The sequence below is a fragment of the Carettochelys insculpta genome, chromosome 9, assembly GCF_033958435.1.
Source record: "Carettochelys insculpta isolate YL-2023 chromosome 9, ASM3395843v1, whole genome shotgun sequence".
In the NCBI taxonomy this organism is placed as follows: Eukaryota; Metazoa; Chordata; order Testudines; family Carettochelyidae; genus Carettochelys; species Carettochelys insculpta.
In genome coordinates, this window is record NC_134145.1 from 28,964,623 (window position 1) to 28,979,315 (window position 14,693).

The window sequence follows — 14,693 nt, forward strand, 5'->3', positions numbered from 1 at the left end:
ATTGTTATTATTAAATGTACACTGCTCTCCTACTACAAAAGTACTTGCAACAGACTGGTGTGAGAACAATGTTGGCTTTGTCAGACAAAAGACTCCAGCAGAAAATTTAAGAGGGGCCCAAGTTCAAAAGTTCAGATCCAGAAATGGATTCATACTGTAAAATCCAGTCCAATCAAATGCAAACAAGATTCACAATGCGATAGCATAGCTAAACCAAGCAATCTCTTCAACATAGAGGTTATCCACATCTGTGCACAAAATAACTGCTCTGTATGAAGAAATAGTACTGTAAGACAAAAAGATCTAGAAGCTCAGCACTTCCCAAAAACACTCAGTGCTTTGCAGGATTAGGTTGAAGTTGCTCAGCACAGCAGCTTTTTGGGAAATATATTTGTCTTGCTGTGAAACACTGTGTTGAGAGCTGTCAGGGATGAAACTGAATCAAATAAGACAAATGCACTTCAGAAAATAACTTCTCCTTTTATAATCTAGCGTTTGCTCATTCTGTTGAGCTGAGACCAGAAATGAGTGCAAGATCCTTATGGAGCTGTGTTTTCTTGCTGTTTTTTGGTTCTATCAGATGCCTGTGGACACCTGAAATTTCCTGCAGAAGTGAAGATGGTGACCCAGTTGATTGGTAGGTAAAAAATGCATGTGTGGGGAAGTTTTGGAATGTAAAATCATTAAGCAGACTGATCAGAGAACTATAATATGTTTCAGTTTCTTCTACTTTGGAGGTAGGCTTTGAGTTATATGTCTGGAGAGTGAAATGTAGATTACTGAAGTCAGGTTGAATTACATGGTAGCTTACCATGTCATTTCATTCTGACTAATTGCAAAATGATCATTGGTGGATAACTCCCCTCCCCAAATTTCCTATGATCAGTTTGAGTATGCTAGCTATGAAGAAAAGCTGAAAGAATTGGGCTTGTTTAGTTTGGAAAAGAGAAGATTGAGGGGAGACATGATAGCAGTTTTCAGATATCTAAAAGGGTATCATACGGAGGAGGGAGAAAACTTGTTCTTCTTGGCCTCTGAGGATAGAACAAGAGGCAGTGGGATTAAACTGCAGCAAGAGAGGTTTAGGTTGGACATTTGGAAAAAGTTCCTAATTGTCAGGGTGGTCAAACGGTGGAATAAACTGCCAAGGGAGGTTGTGGAATCTCCATCGCTGGAGATATTTAAGAACAGGTTAGATAGTTGTCTATCAGGGATGGTTTAGACAGTACTTCATCCTGCCATTGGGGCAGGGGGCTGGACTCGATGGTCTGTCGAGGTCCCTTCCAGTCCTAGTGTTCTATGATTCTGTTCTTATGGCAAGCATCCAGGAGTCAGGTGCATTGACAGCAACATTCATCATGCCCAGGTTACCATCAGTTGTTGCAAAAATGGCTTTTCACTGCTAGGAAACTTGAGCTGAAAGTAGGAAAGTGGGCAGTCTTTGTTACCACCTCAGTCTTAGATGTCCGTGTCATAATGAAACACTGGAGTGACTTGACCCCAAGCTATATCAGCTCAGTGGCCAAGGATTGATTGGACTAGGAAATTGGACCCCCTTCAGATGGATTCAGGCTGATGCACCTTGGCAAGAAAAAATGGGGAGGTTCAGGTTGGGAAGTGCTGTCCTGTGAGTAATGTTGTCATCTGGGACTATAAGTCATTTGGGCCATCAGCCTCCAGAAATGTCAGCACTAGTCCTGGCAGCACTGACCAATGCTTAAGTAACCCACACGCCTACTGGATGTGGTTCACTGTCCCACGTAGTGTCACCTAGACAGCTTACACAGAGAGAGAATGAGTCTTCTCTACAACCTAAGCTAAGAACCAGCTGAGATCTAGCTCAAATTGCAGAGGCTCCTGCTCTAAGTCACAGGTTTGAGTCTCCCTCTGGGTAGTTACACTTACAGGCTGTGTTTACACATGCCTCTCCCTTTCAGAAGGGGCATGTTAATGAGATGCTGACGTGCATATTCAGTGCTTCATTAGCATAATGGCAGCCAGTCACATTTCCAAATGCAGAGTGGCTGTATAGAGCTGGCTGCTCTGAAATTCCCAATTCATTTTGGGAATAAAGGAATTTCAAAGTGTGGCACTTAGTTTGAAGCACCCATGTCCATACAACCAGTCTGCGTGTCGAAAGCAGCACTTTCAAATGCGACTGGCTGCCATTATATTAATGAGGCACTGAATGTGCATGCCAGTGCTTCATTAATCTATTCCTAAGTGCCTCATTAACATGCCCCTTTCGAAAGGGAGGGGCATGTGTAGTCACAGTCACTCTGTTAAGTGATTATTTAGATAAAGCACCTTGACCATATAAAAAGTATTAATTTATTACTAATCATAAATCTAAACACGGGTTTTAGTAATGGAGTGAGAACTATTAGAAATGCTGATCACCCAAGGTAAACAGCAACCAATTTTAAAAAGAAAACAGCCATTTCTTGCAGAGTATTCTGAAGATTGGTGTATATACAAGTTACATACTTAGCAAATTAGGCCCCACTCCTTCTAACACTTGAGCGCATACTTTACCTCGGCGTGTAACTAATGCCACTGAAGTCAATGGGACTTCATAGTGCATAAAGTTAAGCATTTAAATAAGACTGTCTTTGTTCTGTGTTTGTATGGTGCTTAACAAAATAGGATCCTGGTCTGCAAATGGGAATACTAGGAGTTACATTCATCCAAAAAGGGCACTTTCACAAGATCATTCTTTAGAACAGTGCAGAATTTGTACATGTCTTAGGGCGAAAAGAACTTATTTCATCATAATATGACAAAACACATGAACGTACTGAGCTCAAAAGATCAGGAAAATTCCTCTTCTGTGCTTGTTAGGAAAGATTTATGGGACATCATATCCCTTAGGCCTGTACATTTTTGCTATTACATTATATTGATTACATTACACAGTCATCTTAGCAATGCAATGATTCTATAAATATTTAAGACATTTTAAATGTTCAGAGACCCAGACCCTGCAAAATGATTTGTGCAAGTGGACCCCTGCATCACTGTGAACCTCTGTAGCTCAATTCACAACAGGGGTGAGCAATGTTTTTTGATGGAGAACCACTCTAAGATTTTGGTAAGCGGTCAAGGATGGCACTTTTTCATGGAGAGGGCATGGGGGTCTGGGACAGAGGCTGGGTGCAGGAGGGAGCTTGGGAAAGGGATCAGGGTGCATAAGAAGGTGGGGGCTCTGAGAGGGAGTTTGTGTGAAGGAGGGGGTTGTGCCCAGGGGCAGGGGATGGGGGTGCAGGGCCTGGGATGTAGGATGGGGATGCAGGGTCTGGGAGGGAGTTCTGACCTGGGGTAGGGTGTGTGTGCAGAGTTTGGGGGGTGACCTGGGTATGGAGTTGGGGTGGTGAGGGGATGGGGTGCTAGAGATAGGTAAGAACCTCCTGGCTAGAGCCTAGGTGGCTTGCAGCCAGCAGCCAAGGGTGAACCTCAGGCAGGGTCCTTGCCTGCCAGAGCCCCAGACAGCTCAAAGTGGCTAGCAGCACCATGTGCCTGTCTGTGCCATGCACAAGGGGTGGAGGGAGGCTTTGTCTGCTGCCCCTACTTCCCAGAACACACTTTCAGCTAACATTGGCCAGAAGCCAACCAACAGGAGCTGAGAAAGTGTGCTGGGAGCAGGGATAGTATGTGAGGCCTCCCCCATCCTGGCACACAGTGCAGAGAGAGAGGCACATGGTACAGCCAGCCACTTTGAGCCATTCGGAGCTAATCCATGCCTGAGGGTCCCAGCAGGCAAGCTGCATTCAAAGGCTTGGAAGACCACATCTGGCCTGCAGGTTGTGTCTTGTCTGCCACTGGTTTACAATATTGGGTGCTATGACACAGAAAATCAGGTTTTTAAGGGCAAAAAAGTGGAAAATTTCTTTCAAAACATAGATAATTGAGCAAGAATGCCACTTGCTTCACTTTTGTGCTCATTCAGGACTGTTACTAAAAAAATATTCAAGGGTTACTTGGTTCCAGTTTTGAGTGGTATGAAGGGCCAACGAGAAGCAGAAGTGAAACTATTGTATAAACTTCCCACTGCACAAAAAGATAATTGTGTGCTACAAAATAGATTGTACTGAATTCTTAGCACACTATGCAGTTGAATATTTAATAGTCTTTTATTTCTTTCTACAGTATTCCATAGTCGTTCACTACCAGAGGTGGAAAAAGTACCCAAAAGGTTACTTGAGTAAAAGTGCAGCTGCTTTCACTTCTGGGTACTTGAGTACAATAAAGATGTGACGTGTGTGCACATGTGTACCTTTACTCAAATACTTTTCCAGAGGGGCATATACTTAAGTATCTCCCCTAAAGCAGATGTACTTTTACTCAAGTAACTTTATGGGTACTTTTTCCACCTCTGCTCATGACAGGCATTCTTGCATCTTTCTCTACAGCATTTCATACTAAACTAGATGGATCACTTCTCTGATTTATTATGGCAACAATTATGTTCCCAACACTTATATGGACCAAATGCCATATCAAAGGAACAAGCTGTCAAACATCCCCAGTTATTTACATTACATTTAGGAGTTTATCTTGTAGCTTTACTCATGTAAAATTTGCCCCGTACTCAATAAGGCCATGTCTACGCTAGCAAGCTCTGTTAGAAAATTAAGCCCTTTTTCAAAAGAGCACATGGAGCGTCTGCACACAAAATGTGCTCTTTCAGTCTGAAATCAAAAGAATGTGGATCTTCTTCCAGAAGCCCTCTTCTGCTCCCAGATCCAGAAAAGAACCTCCTTTCAAAAGCTTCTTTAAAAAAAAAAAACACTTGTAGACGCTCCGTGGGCCCTTTCTTCAATAGAGCAATCCTCGTGGTGCCAGATTTTTCAATCCCTGGCCCATTTTCTCAAAAGAGCAGGGGTTGTATGGACACGATTGATCAAAAGAGCAGATCAATTTTTTGATCCACTTCTTTGTGTGTGGATGTGCTCTTTCAAAAGAAGTTTTTTCAGCAGAGATCTTCTGGAAGAACTTCTTTCAAAAGATCTCTGTAGTACTCAGCCTAGGGGTTTAATCTGAGCAGAAGGATTATATGAGCAGTAATCTGTAATGAGGGCATTATCTGAGGCCTTCTACAAAACCTGATAGTCACCTGGAATCTTTTAACAGGAATAGGGCCTAAGGTCACAGATTATGTAAGGTGCTCAGTGCCAGTTTTAAGGCGCTAGTGTCCCAAAGTCAATAGAAGTTGTGGACGCTCAGCACCTCACAGAAGGCACTGAGCTTCTTGCAGCCAAGATTAGGCAGTGTCTTCATAACTGTCCAAAGGACATGGTAACTGAAAATCTTCAGATGGTAAATTGCATACTAAAAACGTTAAGAGCAGAGATATTTGTTCTGTTGTTTCAAAATTCAGTCTCAGGCAATCACTGTAATGATGCCACAGTGGGGAAAGAAAAGGAGTTCCCTCCACTTTCTCATTTCTCCATTTTGTTTTCTTATGCACTCATGGGTCTAATAAAGGCTTGTCAGGGCATATTAGACTGCTGGTGACATCTATGCAATCCCAATACCATCTCCACATTTTTTCCCCGGTGTAACTGACTGAAGTTTACTGAGGAACCACAAGGAGGAACAGAATCAAGCTCATTCTCTCTCAGCTCTGTTAGCTCTGAAGAGCTAACACGTGTAAAAAAGCAATAAAAATGATTTTCTGTCACCAGATTTGTTACAGAAAATATAAATGTTGAATAAGACAGTGTCATTTTTCAGTGTGAAATCAGACTGCAAACTATTCTAAATAGCAATGATGCGCTTCAGGGTGTCTAGAATGCTAAGGGCCAAAATCAAACCCATTGGAAATCAGTTTAACTCCCTTTGGTGGAATTACACCCACTTATACTAGGGCTCAGTGCGGTTTAAGATTTTTGTTTCCTCTAAAGCCAAGATGAGCAGGTCTACCATCCACAACGGCAATCAAAAAACACTGACCCATGCTGGGGACATGTTTCTATTTTATATAATTTTATATTTTGGAATTGTACTTTAAAATGTTTTCAGTTGAAGTTTATTTTCATGGATACAGTTCTCTCTGTAAGAGGCCCTGCAGACTCAAAGCTCTTGTGTGGCACACAGCAGAAGAGGCTGCTGGCTTATCCATCCAAGAAAGATGATTTACAGTGTCTAGTAATCCTTCATTGTTGCAGGTTTCTTCTTTATAAATTACCAAAGTTTATCAGAAAGCAGAGTCCTGGGACTGGGCTGGAGTATATGTACATGGATTCTTTGACACAAGCTTGGCAATTGAGTAAATTCCTGATCAATATGACACACAGTGCCCTGGGACAAACTTTAAACCAACTTTATGAAGCTTATAAATCAAAGGCAAGTCATATTTCATTATCATTTGTTAGCACATTTTCTTTATATTATAGTTTAAAAAACATTTCTAAAAAAGAAAATGAAATGAAACCAGTGTGTGGTCTGTGGATGAGGTTCAACAAAAACATTTTGTTTTAATAAAAGGAAGAATAGTTTAGCTGATCTGCATCAACACAGGCCTGCGAAGATTCACAGAGAAGAATTAAGGTGACCATCTGTCCCGTTTTTGGCAGGACAGCCCCGTATTTTGGGCACCAGAAAGGCATCACAACTTATTTTACCAAAGGAGCTAAGTGCCCTATGTTCAGCCCCCTGCTGGAGCACAAGCACAGACACTGGCCAGAGAGCACGTGGGGTAGGGGGTGGCTGACTCCTTCTTCTCAGCTCCCCAAGGCAAGGGGAAGCCCCACTGCTCTGGCAGGGGAGGCATAGGGTCCCGGCACTGCACCAGCCTGCAGGGACAGGGCGCCTTGGCTGCTTTCTGTGCCACCCAGCCACCCAGCGAGCTGTGGAGGACTCAGGAAGACCAGCGCTGTGCCCAACACAGAGCGAGGGCCACATGCTGCCTGGAGGTTTGTGAAACCAAGGTGCCCAGGGCCCTGCACATGTGCCCTGCTGGGGCTGGGGCTGGGGCCTTTCCCACAGGGACATCTGCAAGGTGAGACGTGCCCAGACTGACCTGCCTCTCACATAGGCAGCCCCAAGCCCTGTCTGGGCATAATGCCCCACTGAGATGGCAGGTTCCTGGAGGCTGGTGGGGGCGCCTGGACCCCCAGTGCCTGTGGGCTGTGCAGAAGGCGGCATAGGCAGAAGCAGCAGCTCTCCGATGGGGCTGGGGCAGGGCATGGGGCTCTCCTCTGGACTCTGGTGGGCTGTGAAGGTACTCGTGCTCTGCCACAGGACCACTCCTCCTGGGCAGGGCGGTGTTGCTGTCAGCTTCCTGGGAGCAGTGACCCTGCCCCACCTGTGCACCCCAGGCACCCTGTGGGGTACAGCCCCTGGATCACGCAGCGAGCCACCCCTCATCTCTCCAGGGTCCCTCAGCTTCTCCCAGCCCCTGGGGAGCAGCTGCCAGCATCTTCCTCCCTGCTGCACTCGAGCCACCCTGCATGGCAGCCCCCGACCCCATCCACACATCTGCAGCTCAGGCTGGTCAGACAGCCAGGGAGCCACATCCTGCCTCCAATATCTCCCTGTCCCGTATTTGGGATGGGGAGATATGGTCACCCTAAGGAGAGTAGATTGCATGCGGGTTTATTTAGAAGGCCCCATGTATTTGATTGAGTTCTGGGTTGTAAGAAGTTAGACTGTCAGCTTTTGGGGACAGGAAAAGTCTTTTTAACCTGTATGTATCTAACACCTAGTGCAATGGGGTTCCTTGACCCTGAAGGCCCCCCACGTTATCACAATACAAACACCTGACAAATATAGGTTGAACCTCTCTAGTCCAGCACCCCCAGAATCTGAACCATACCGAACCAGAGAATTTCCTGAATCGTGGGAGGTCAATATTGTCTAACTGCATTACCAACACTTCCACTGCTTACTGGGCTCTCGGAAGACATTTAGGGGTAAATTACAGCTAAATAACAGCACAGAACACTGAGAGCCAGGACTGGTGGTGCTAAACAAACTTTATGGGACCATGAGAAACTTGGCCACACCAATGGTAAATGGATATTTGGCTAACTAATATCATGTCAGACTACAGATGTTGCTGGACAAGAGAATGCCAGATTAGAAGGTTCCACCTGTAGTATATTGCCAATACAAAAGACATTCAACAATTGATTATTACACAGCCCCTACAGGTCCTCTCCTGTCGTCTTTATTCATGCTGAGCAATATTTGAATCTTCACATATTCCCACTGAAATCACTATGATGACTCACAATGTAACATGCTAGTTGATGGGCCTGATATTCCCCTGCTCCATATTTTGCATAGTCATTTAGACTTATGCAAAGTGTCTGAAAATGGTAGCAGACCAAAGCATTTTATTCCCACTATACACAGGTACAAATGGCTATACAAAGTACAAGGAAGTGGATAATCAAGCCCAACCTGAGTACAGGTTGTCAGAGCAGAATTGGCAGAATGGACCTTATGTGCGTAGCTATTCTTTGCGTTCCACATAATGTACTATGTAATCTGTTTCCTCCTTACTGTTCTGAGCACAGTGGTTTTTATCCCTACAATCTTTAGTAACTTCACAACTGCCCACATCTCCAGACTGTACCATCACTTTCCCCCATCACCGGCCACAGAGAGGTGAATTAGAGACAGAGTGTTACTCTTGGCTCTATCTTTGCATTTTTCTGTGGATTCAGGTTAGACCAGTTACATTAGTCAAGCAAATATTGTCAATTTGTTCGTCTTTTAAATTCGTGTTATCCTTGTGCTCTGTAAATGGAAGATGCCATTTTCAGTCTCATACAGTAGCCAGTAATAGCTAATCTTTCAGATCTGCCAAGACTTGGGGAAAAAAACATCTCTAAGCTTACTGAAAATGATCAGGCCAGTATTTCACAGCCAATTTACCATTGTGGGTCACTTAGGGAGCTCTCTGTGAGTTGTATAGGCCCATATACTACCCATATGGCCCTGAGGATATCAAAAGGGCTGCATCTGTATGCTTGATTGGGCTTCAAGCAGCCTATGAGCTATGGGTTGAGAACCTCTGGATTAGGCAAGAAGATTTTAGGATAGAATGGATATGTGCCTATCTTGCTAAAAGTAGGAATTGTCCTTCCTAATGAAGAATTGGCATGGCTGCATTACCTAAACAACCATTTAACAAACACTTCAATAGCTCAGAAAAAACAAGCAGTCCTGCAATACCTTAATGATTAACAATTTTAGTTATTAGGTAATGAGCTGGGTCTTACCCACAAAAGCTCATTACCTAATAACTAAAATTCTTAGTCTTTAAGGTGCTACAGGACTGCTTTTCTTCTTCTTTTTTTTTTTTTTTTTTCCTTTTTTGGCTGCAGATTAGCATAGCTACCCCTCTGAAACTTAATAGCTGGTTGTAAATCAGCAACAGACTGTTACCTGGTGGAAGCCTTTCAAACTGTGTTATTGTGCATAGCTTACCTACCCATCTCTCTGGGAAGGCCTCTTCCAAAGGACATCTAATTTTGGCTGCACTTCATTTTACATGAAAGAGTCAAAATCTCAAAGCTGTATTCAGTTCTAATTTACTCCAGTTCTAACCCAATTCAAACCAATGAGGTTGCAGCAGTATTAGAGGCTCATTTGCCCTAAAGTCTTTCAACTCTGAAGTTCTTTTACAGATAGAAATACCCTTGGAGTTAATGTTTCACAAAGTGTATACTTCTCTGCAGAATGACAGCACTGCCTATGCAATATACAATGATGATGTCCCTCACTCAAAGCATTACAGCTGGAGACAAGGGCACACTAAAGGTACAGGCCTGTAGTACTGTTCTCTGTGTTTCACTTTGTGGATAAGAATTTCTGTCTTTATCTATAGCTATATCTCTATCTATCTACCTGTGTATATATATATATTGAAAATAAAACCCATGTTTAAGCCAAAGCAAAAGAGCAATGTGTGTGGCTGTGGCAGGAATTGTCATGTAGATAAAATTAGCACATGCCAATGCTGTAACAGATTTCTGATTTCCCTACATAGCATCTGTGCTGTAGAGCAGCTCCATGTCTCTAGAGCACGTACACCCTTCTCACGGGCACTAAAATTGATCTTCCTCACTTTTTTTGCAAGTGGAAAGCCACACTCTATTCTGTGCTGTTAGCTATGCTGGCTGGGAGGGCAACAGCTTTTCAACAATCCTAAGTGATAGAATTAGAAATAGTAGTAGTAGTAGTAGTAGTAGGCATCCTTCAGTCTACATAGACTATGGATCAATTAGAAATACGAAAGCCCAACTTCTGCTATACCTTTGGAAAATTACATGGGGGTAAGGAACTGAGCCCACTATTCAGGAAAGGACTTATGCATGTGGTAAAGGCCCACTGAAGTCACTTGAATTTAAGCACAGGCTTAAATACCTGCTTACGTGATTTCTGAATTGCAGATCCAGTGAATTTCTAATAGTTCCAAGGGGGGGCAGGCAGGTTTGGCCCATCTCCCTTTATCATGTCCCCTAGCCTTGCCATGAATCAGTGATTCTGTTCCTTAGAGATGGCTGCACTTTAGTGGTAGGTAAACTGATTCTTCCTTTTCTAGTTTGTAAAGTGTTTGGGGACCCTTTGAAAAAACATGCTACAGAAATACAGAACAATGGGAACTAAAATTGCTGGGTTGTATTTTGAGCTCTGTCATAAACTTCATGGGAGGCCCTGGGCAAGTCCACATCTATAAAATGGATCTAATACTTACATGATAGAGACATGAGGATTAATGTGTATATATATATATGAAAAGTTTAGAGATCCCTGAATGGGAGGCAAAGTATTGTTGTTGATTATCTATTAAAGTAATATACAATATTACCATAAAGAAAGTTAAACTAGGCCATTAACTTCTAGCTTGAATTACACTGCCTTCTGGTATTGGGACAGTACAATGTTCTTAGGTAATTCATAGATAATTTTTTTAATTTGTCTGGAAATCTGTACTTTGACAGGATTTCTTCTCTTGGATAAATCGCAAGGATTCTGGGGGATTCACAGCATCCCCCTGTTCCCTCCATTTCCTGAGGAAGGTTACGGATATCCACCAACTGGAAAGCGATATGCACAAATGGCCATCTGTATAACATTTAGATACCACCAGTTTGCAGAAATAGGTATGACAAGCTGCTCCTTAGGAAGTGGTGTGTGTAAAGGGCCTTGAAAACGTAAAGCTTTGTAAAAGTGGATGGTTGTCATTATTAATAATAATTAATTTAAACTTTCTTCATGATTTAAAAGGCTCTGATAACATCATATGGGCATTGGTGGAGCTAAGGTAATAATATTGATGCACTGCTTTTTTTGTAATTAAAGAGGAGCCGGTACTTAGCAAGCTCCCTGCCTGCTTCCTCCCCCGCCAGGGTTCCCACAGTTGGGGCTGCTGTTGGGGCTCCATGTTCCAGCCGGCTCCCAGCCACAGGGCTGCCGGGGACTGCTGCACCCCGGCCAGGTCTCTGGGGCTGGAGCTATTGGGTGGCAGAGCTCCCTGCCCTAGAGCTGCTGGGGTTCCCTCAGCCCTGGCCTGTTCCCTGGGGCTGGAGCTGCTATCAGAGCTCCATGCCCCAGCTGGATCTCAGCCGCAGGACCGCTGAGGGTTCCCCAGGCCCAGCCAGGTCTCCCAGCGCCAGCCAGGTCCCCTGGGCTAGAGGTGCTGGTGGGGCTCCCAGCCCTGGTGCTGCTGGAGTTCCCCAAGGTCTTGGCCATGTCCCTGGGGCTGCAGCTGCCTGTGGAGCTCCATGCCCCAGCCAGCTCCCAGCTTAGGGGCTGCCAGGGTTTCCCCGGAGCTGGAGCAAGCTGCTGGCAGGGCTCCACGTCGCTGCTGGCTCTCAGCCATGAAGCTGGCAGGGTCCCCCAACCACCTAGCTGGCGAGGCGCTGAGGCGCCAGTGCATCATACCAGCCTGTACACCCACAAAAAAACACTGCTTATAGGTAAGACCACAATGATATCAAACTGTGGACAGAGGGTGACAAGATGCTCCCCCAAGGTACTGAGTGTCATATTGGGCATTTACATCCTTCTGTGGCTCTACCCACAGTGACCCTTCTGCAGTGCTATTGCTGTGAAAGAGGTTTCACAGATGCAACTGACTGCAACATAGATCCTGATCCCACAGATATGCCTGTGCTTAACTTTACACATGTGACTTGCTTTCAGTGGGACTGCTCGTCTACATAACGTGCAGATGTCTGCAGGACTGAGTCCGTCACTCACCATTCTGTCAGTGATGCAGAAGGGGAAGTAGACTCTAGCTCTCAGCTCCATTGAATTGGCAGGGCTAATGGGAATAACAAGCAGTAGAAATACTTTGTGTCCCTCAAGTTAGTGAAACTTACCCTGCATTATTAAAGACACAGGATGCAAAGAGTGAAAAGGCACCACATTTATACAGTGACTTGTCAGGGTAGGGAACTTACTTGCTTTATCTTTAATGTGTCCTAATCGTGTATTAATGTCTTTGGTTTTGTTCAGACAAACAATTCTTATACTACAATCCAAACATCTACAACTGCTCCATCCCTGACGTCTTTCGTTCTGACCTCCCAACACTGCAAAAGCTTTGTGTGGGTTCTGTGCTGCCTTTAGTCCCCTGGCGCCACCTCTCCAAACTCCAGTCAGCCCAGGGAGAAAACTTCCTCCATTTTGCTAAATCCCACTTCTTTATTGACGGTAAGAAAAACAATCCTTACTGAATACACACTCCTTGAAAATGTACAGAGCATTTTCCAGGAGGGAAACAGAGAAGTTCAACCATAGACAGGAATATAACAGAGATTGGAAACATTTTCGTTGTAACTCTGAAACTGTTGGAAACCATTAACAAACACACAATATAGGAGCTATATTAGGAGCGAGATGGAGCAAAGAGAAAAGCTGTCCAGCATTTTAAGTATTGTAATTGTTAAGTATAGGGATCTTCTAAAAATTATTCTACTTTTAAAACTCAAAGGAAGAAAATGGGCTTGTGTACAGGTTGAACCTCTCTAGTCCAGCACCCTTGGGACCTGACTGGCGCCAGACCAGAGAATTTGCCAAACCACAGATGGTCAGCATTGCGAAAACCGGGCTCTTAGAAGACATTTAGGGGTAAATTACAGCTAAATAACAGCACAGAACACTGAGACCCAGGATTGGTTGCTGTAAACAAGCTTTATGGACCATGGGACGCTTGATAAGTGATCATCCAGCTAACTAAAATCATGCCGGATGACAGATGTTGCTGGATGAGAGTGCCAGATTAGAGAGGTTCAACCTATATTTCTTTCTTTTGCTGCTTCAGTGTGTACAAAGAAGGTATGAAAGATTTCTTTGTCAGTGTTTGGTGCTTGCTTGCCTTTTCCTGTTTATTCTTTGCATTAAAGATTCAAGCTGTGTCTTCTCTGGAAGACTCTAAGATGGCAGGAGGACTAGTAACATCATTAAAGCCAAAAGATCGGGAGCTTGAGCAAATGAGAGGGGAAGGGAATGTTAGTCAGACTGTTCCAAACTGTGCTTTCTCAACCCCTATTTAGCTCTTATAACTAATTTAATATCTTGGTGAAAGAAGGCCTTGATTAAAGGTCATTTCCCCATGTCTGAAATTACACAGATATCTATGTAGCCTGGATGGCTCAGCAGTTACAGACAAATTTGTTAGCAGAATCCTGGCAGCATGAGGGACGGGAGCTTCCCTCCAACTGCTCTCTCCAATATCACGTCTACAACATAAACCTCATTAAGACACCGTGGAATTCCACTTTCTCTTCCTCTTATGACCACTCAAAATGGTGTGTTTCCTGGAGATATGAAGATCAGTGGACATGCATTGGAGACCTAAACCGTGCTCCTCAGCAGGCTTGGAGAAGTGGTGGATTCATTTGTACCCAGAATCCGTACATTTACAATGCTTTCAGACACCTGATCGTCCACTACCATGGCTGTAATAACCCCTGAAAATGGATATGAATAAATCACAGTTCTCAAAACCTGTACCCACCTATTACATAGACTATGGAGGTTCCTTCTCAGGTGCAATTCTGTGCTAAAATAGGGTTGCATGTCTATAGTCTCTTGAATCATTTCTGCAATAAAAGTGTTTAATTAGGATTGTTGTTGCTTGTTTTGTTTTTGTTTTGTTTTGTTTTGCTTTTCTGGGCAGGGGGTCATTTTTATCTAGCTTCCAGCTCAGTAAACTCAATCAGGGGCTCTTATAGCCAAGCTCTGTTCTTTTCTTCTGTGACCTTTTCCACGGTAATAAACATTCTGTTTGCTACGATGAGAGCTCAGTCACAAGCAAACCACCCCATTGCCTTTGGTATGTGCACTGATGTAACTGATTGATGCTTAGTGAACAATGCTAGTGATGAGGCACAGGCAGGAACAGAATCCAACCCACTCTCTCTTAGATGTTTTGTTTCTGCTGCATTAATGGGCATAATAGAGACTATATATTTGTCACTTGTGGCTTGCTCAGGTGAAGTTAATGAGAAGTCACTGAAGTCAGTAAGAGTCTTTTCATTGACTTCACTGGGACCTAGGTCAGGTCCTAGAAGTGAGCAGGACTGAATACAGACAGGGAAGCAAACAGATCTGTGGAGTAACAAGTTGCCAGGTTTACATTTCCTTTTCAGAGAAGAGACGCTATAAACCGCGATTTCTCAGTTTTTCAGAGGCAATTTTAAAGCATGAAGAGATGACTCATTTTGTGCTGT

The 14,693-nt window shown here is 43.9% G+C and overlaps 1 protein-coding gene across 1 annotated transcript; it reads left to right on the forward strand.

Annotated features, from left to right (window-relative positions):
* The first annotated feature begins 524 nt into the window (after nt 1-524).
* DNASE2B (deoxyribonuclease 2 beta) lies at nt 525-13,997 on the forward strand. The gene is made up of 6 exons (XM_075002989.1): nt 525-637; nt 6,168-6,345; nt 9,690-9,771; nt 10,956-11,117; nt 12,475-12,672; nt 13,592-13,997. The coding sequence occupies exons 1-6, from the start codon at nt 525-527 to the stop codon at nt 13,933-13,935; spliced, it is 1,077 nt and encodes a 358-aa protein (XP_074859090.1). The 3' UTR covers nt 13,936-13,997.
* Nucleotides 13,998-14,693: the final 696 nt, after the last annotated feature.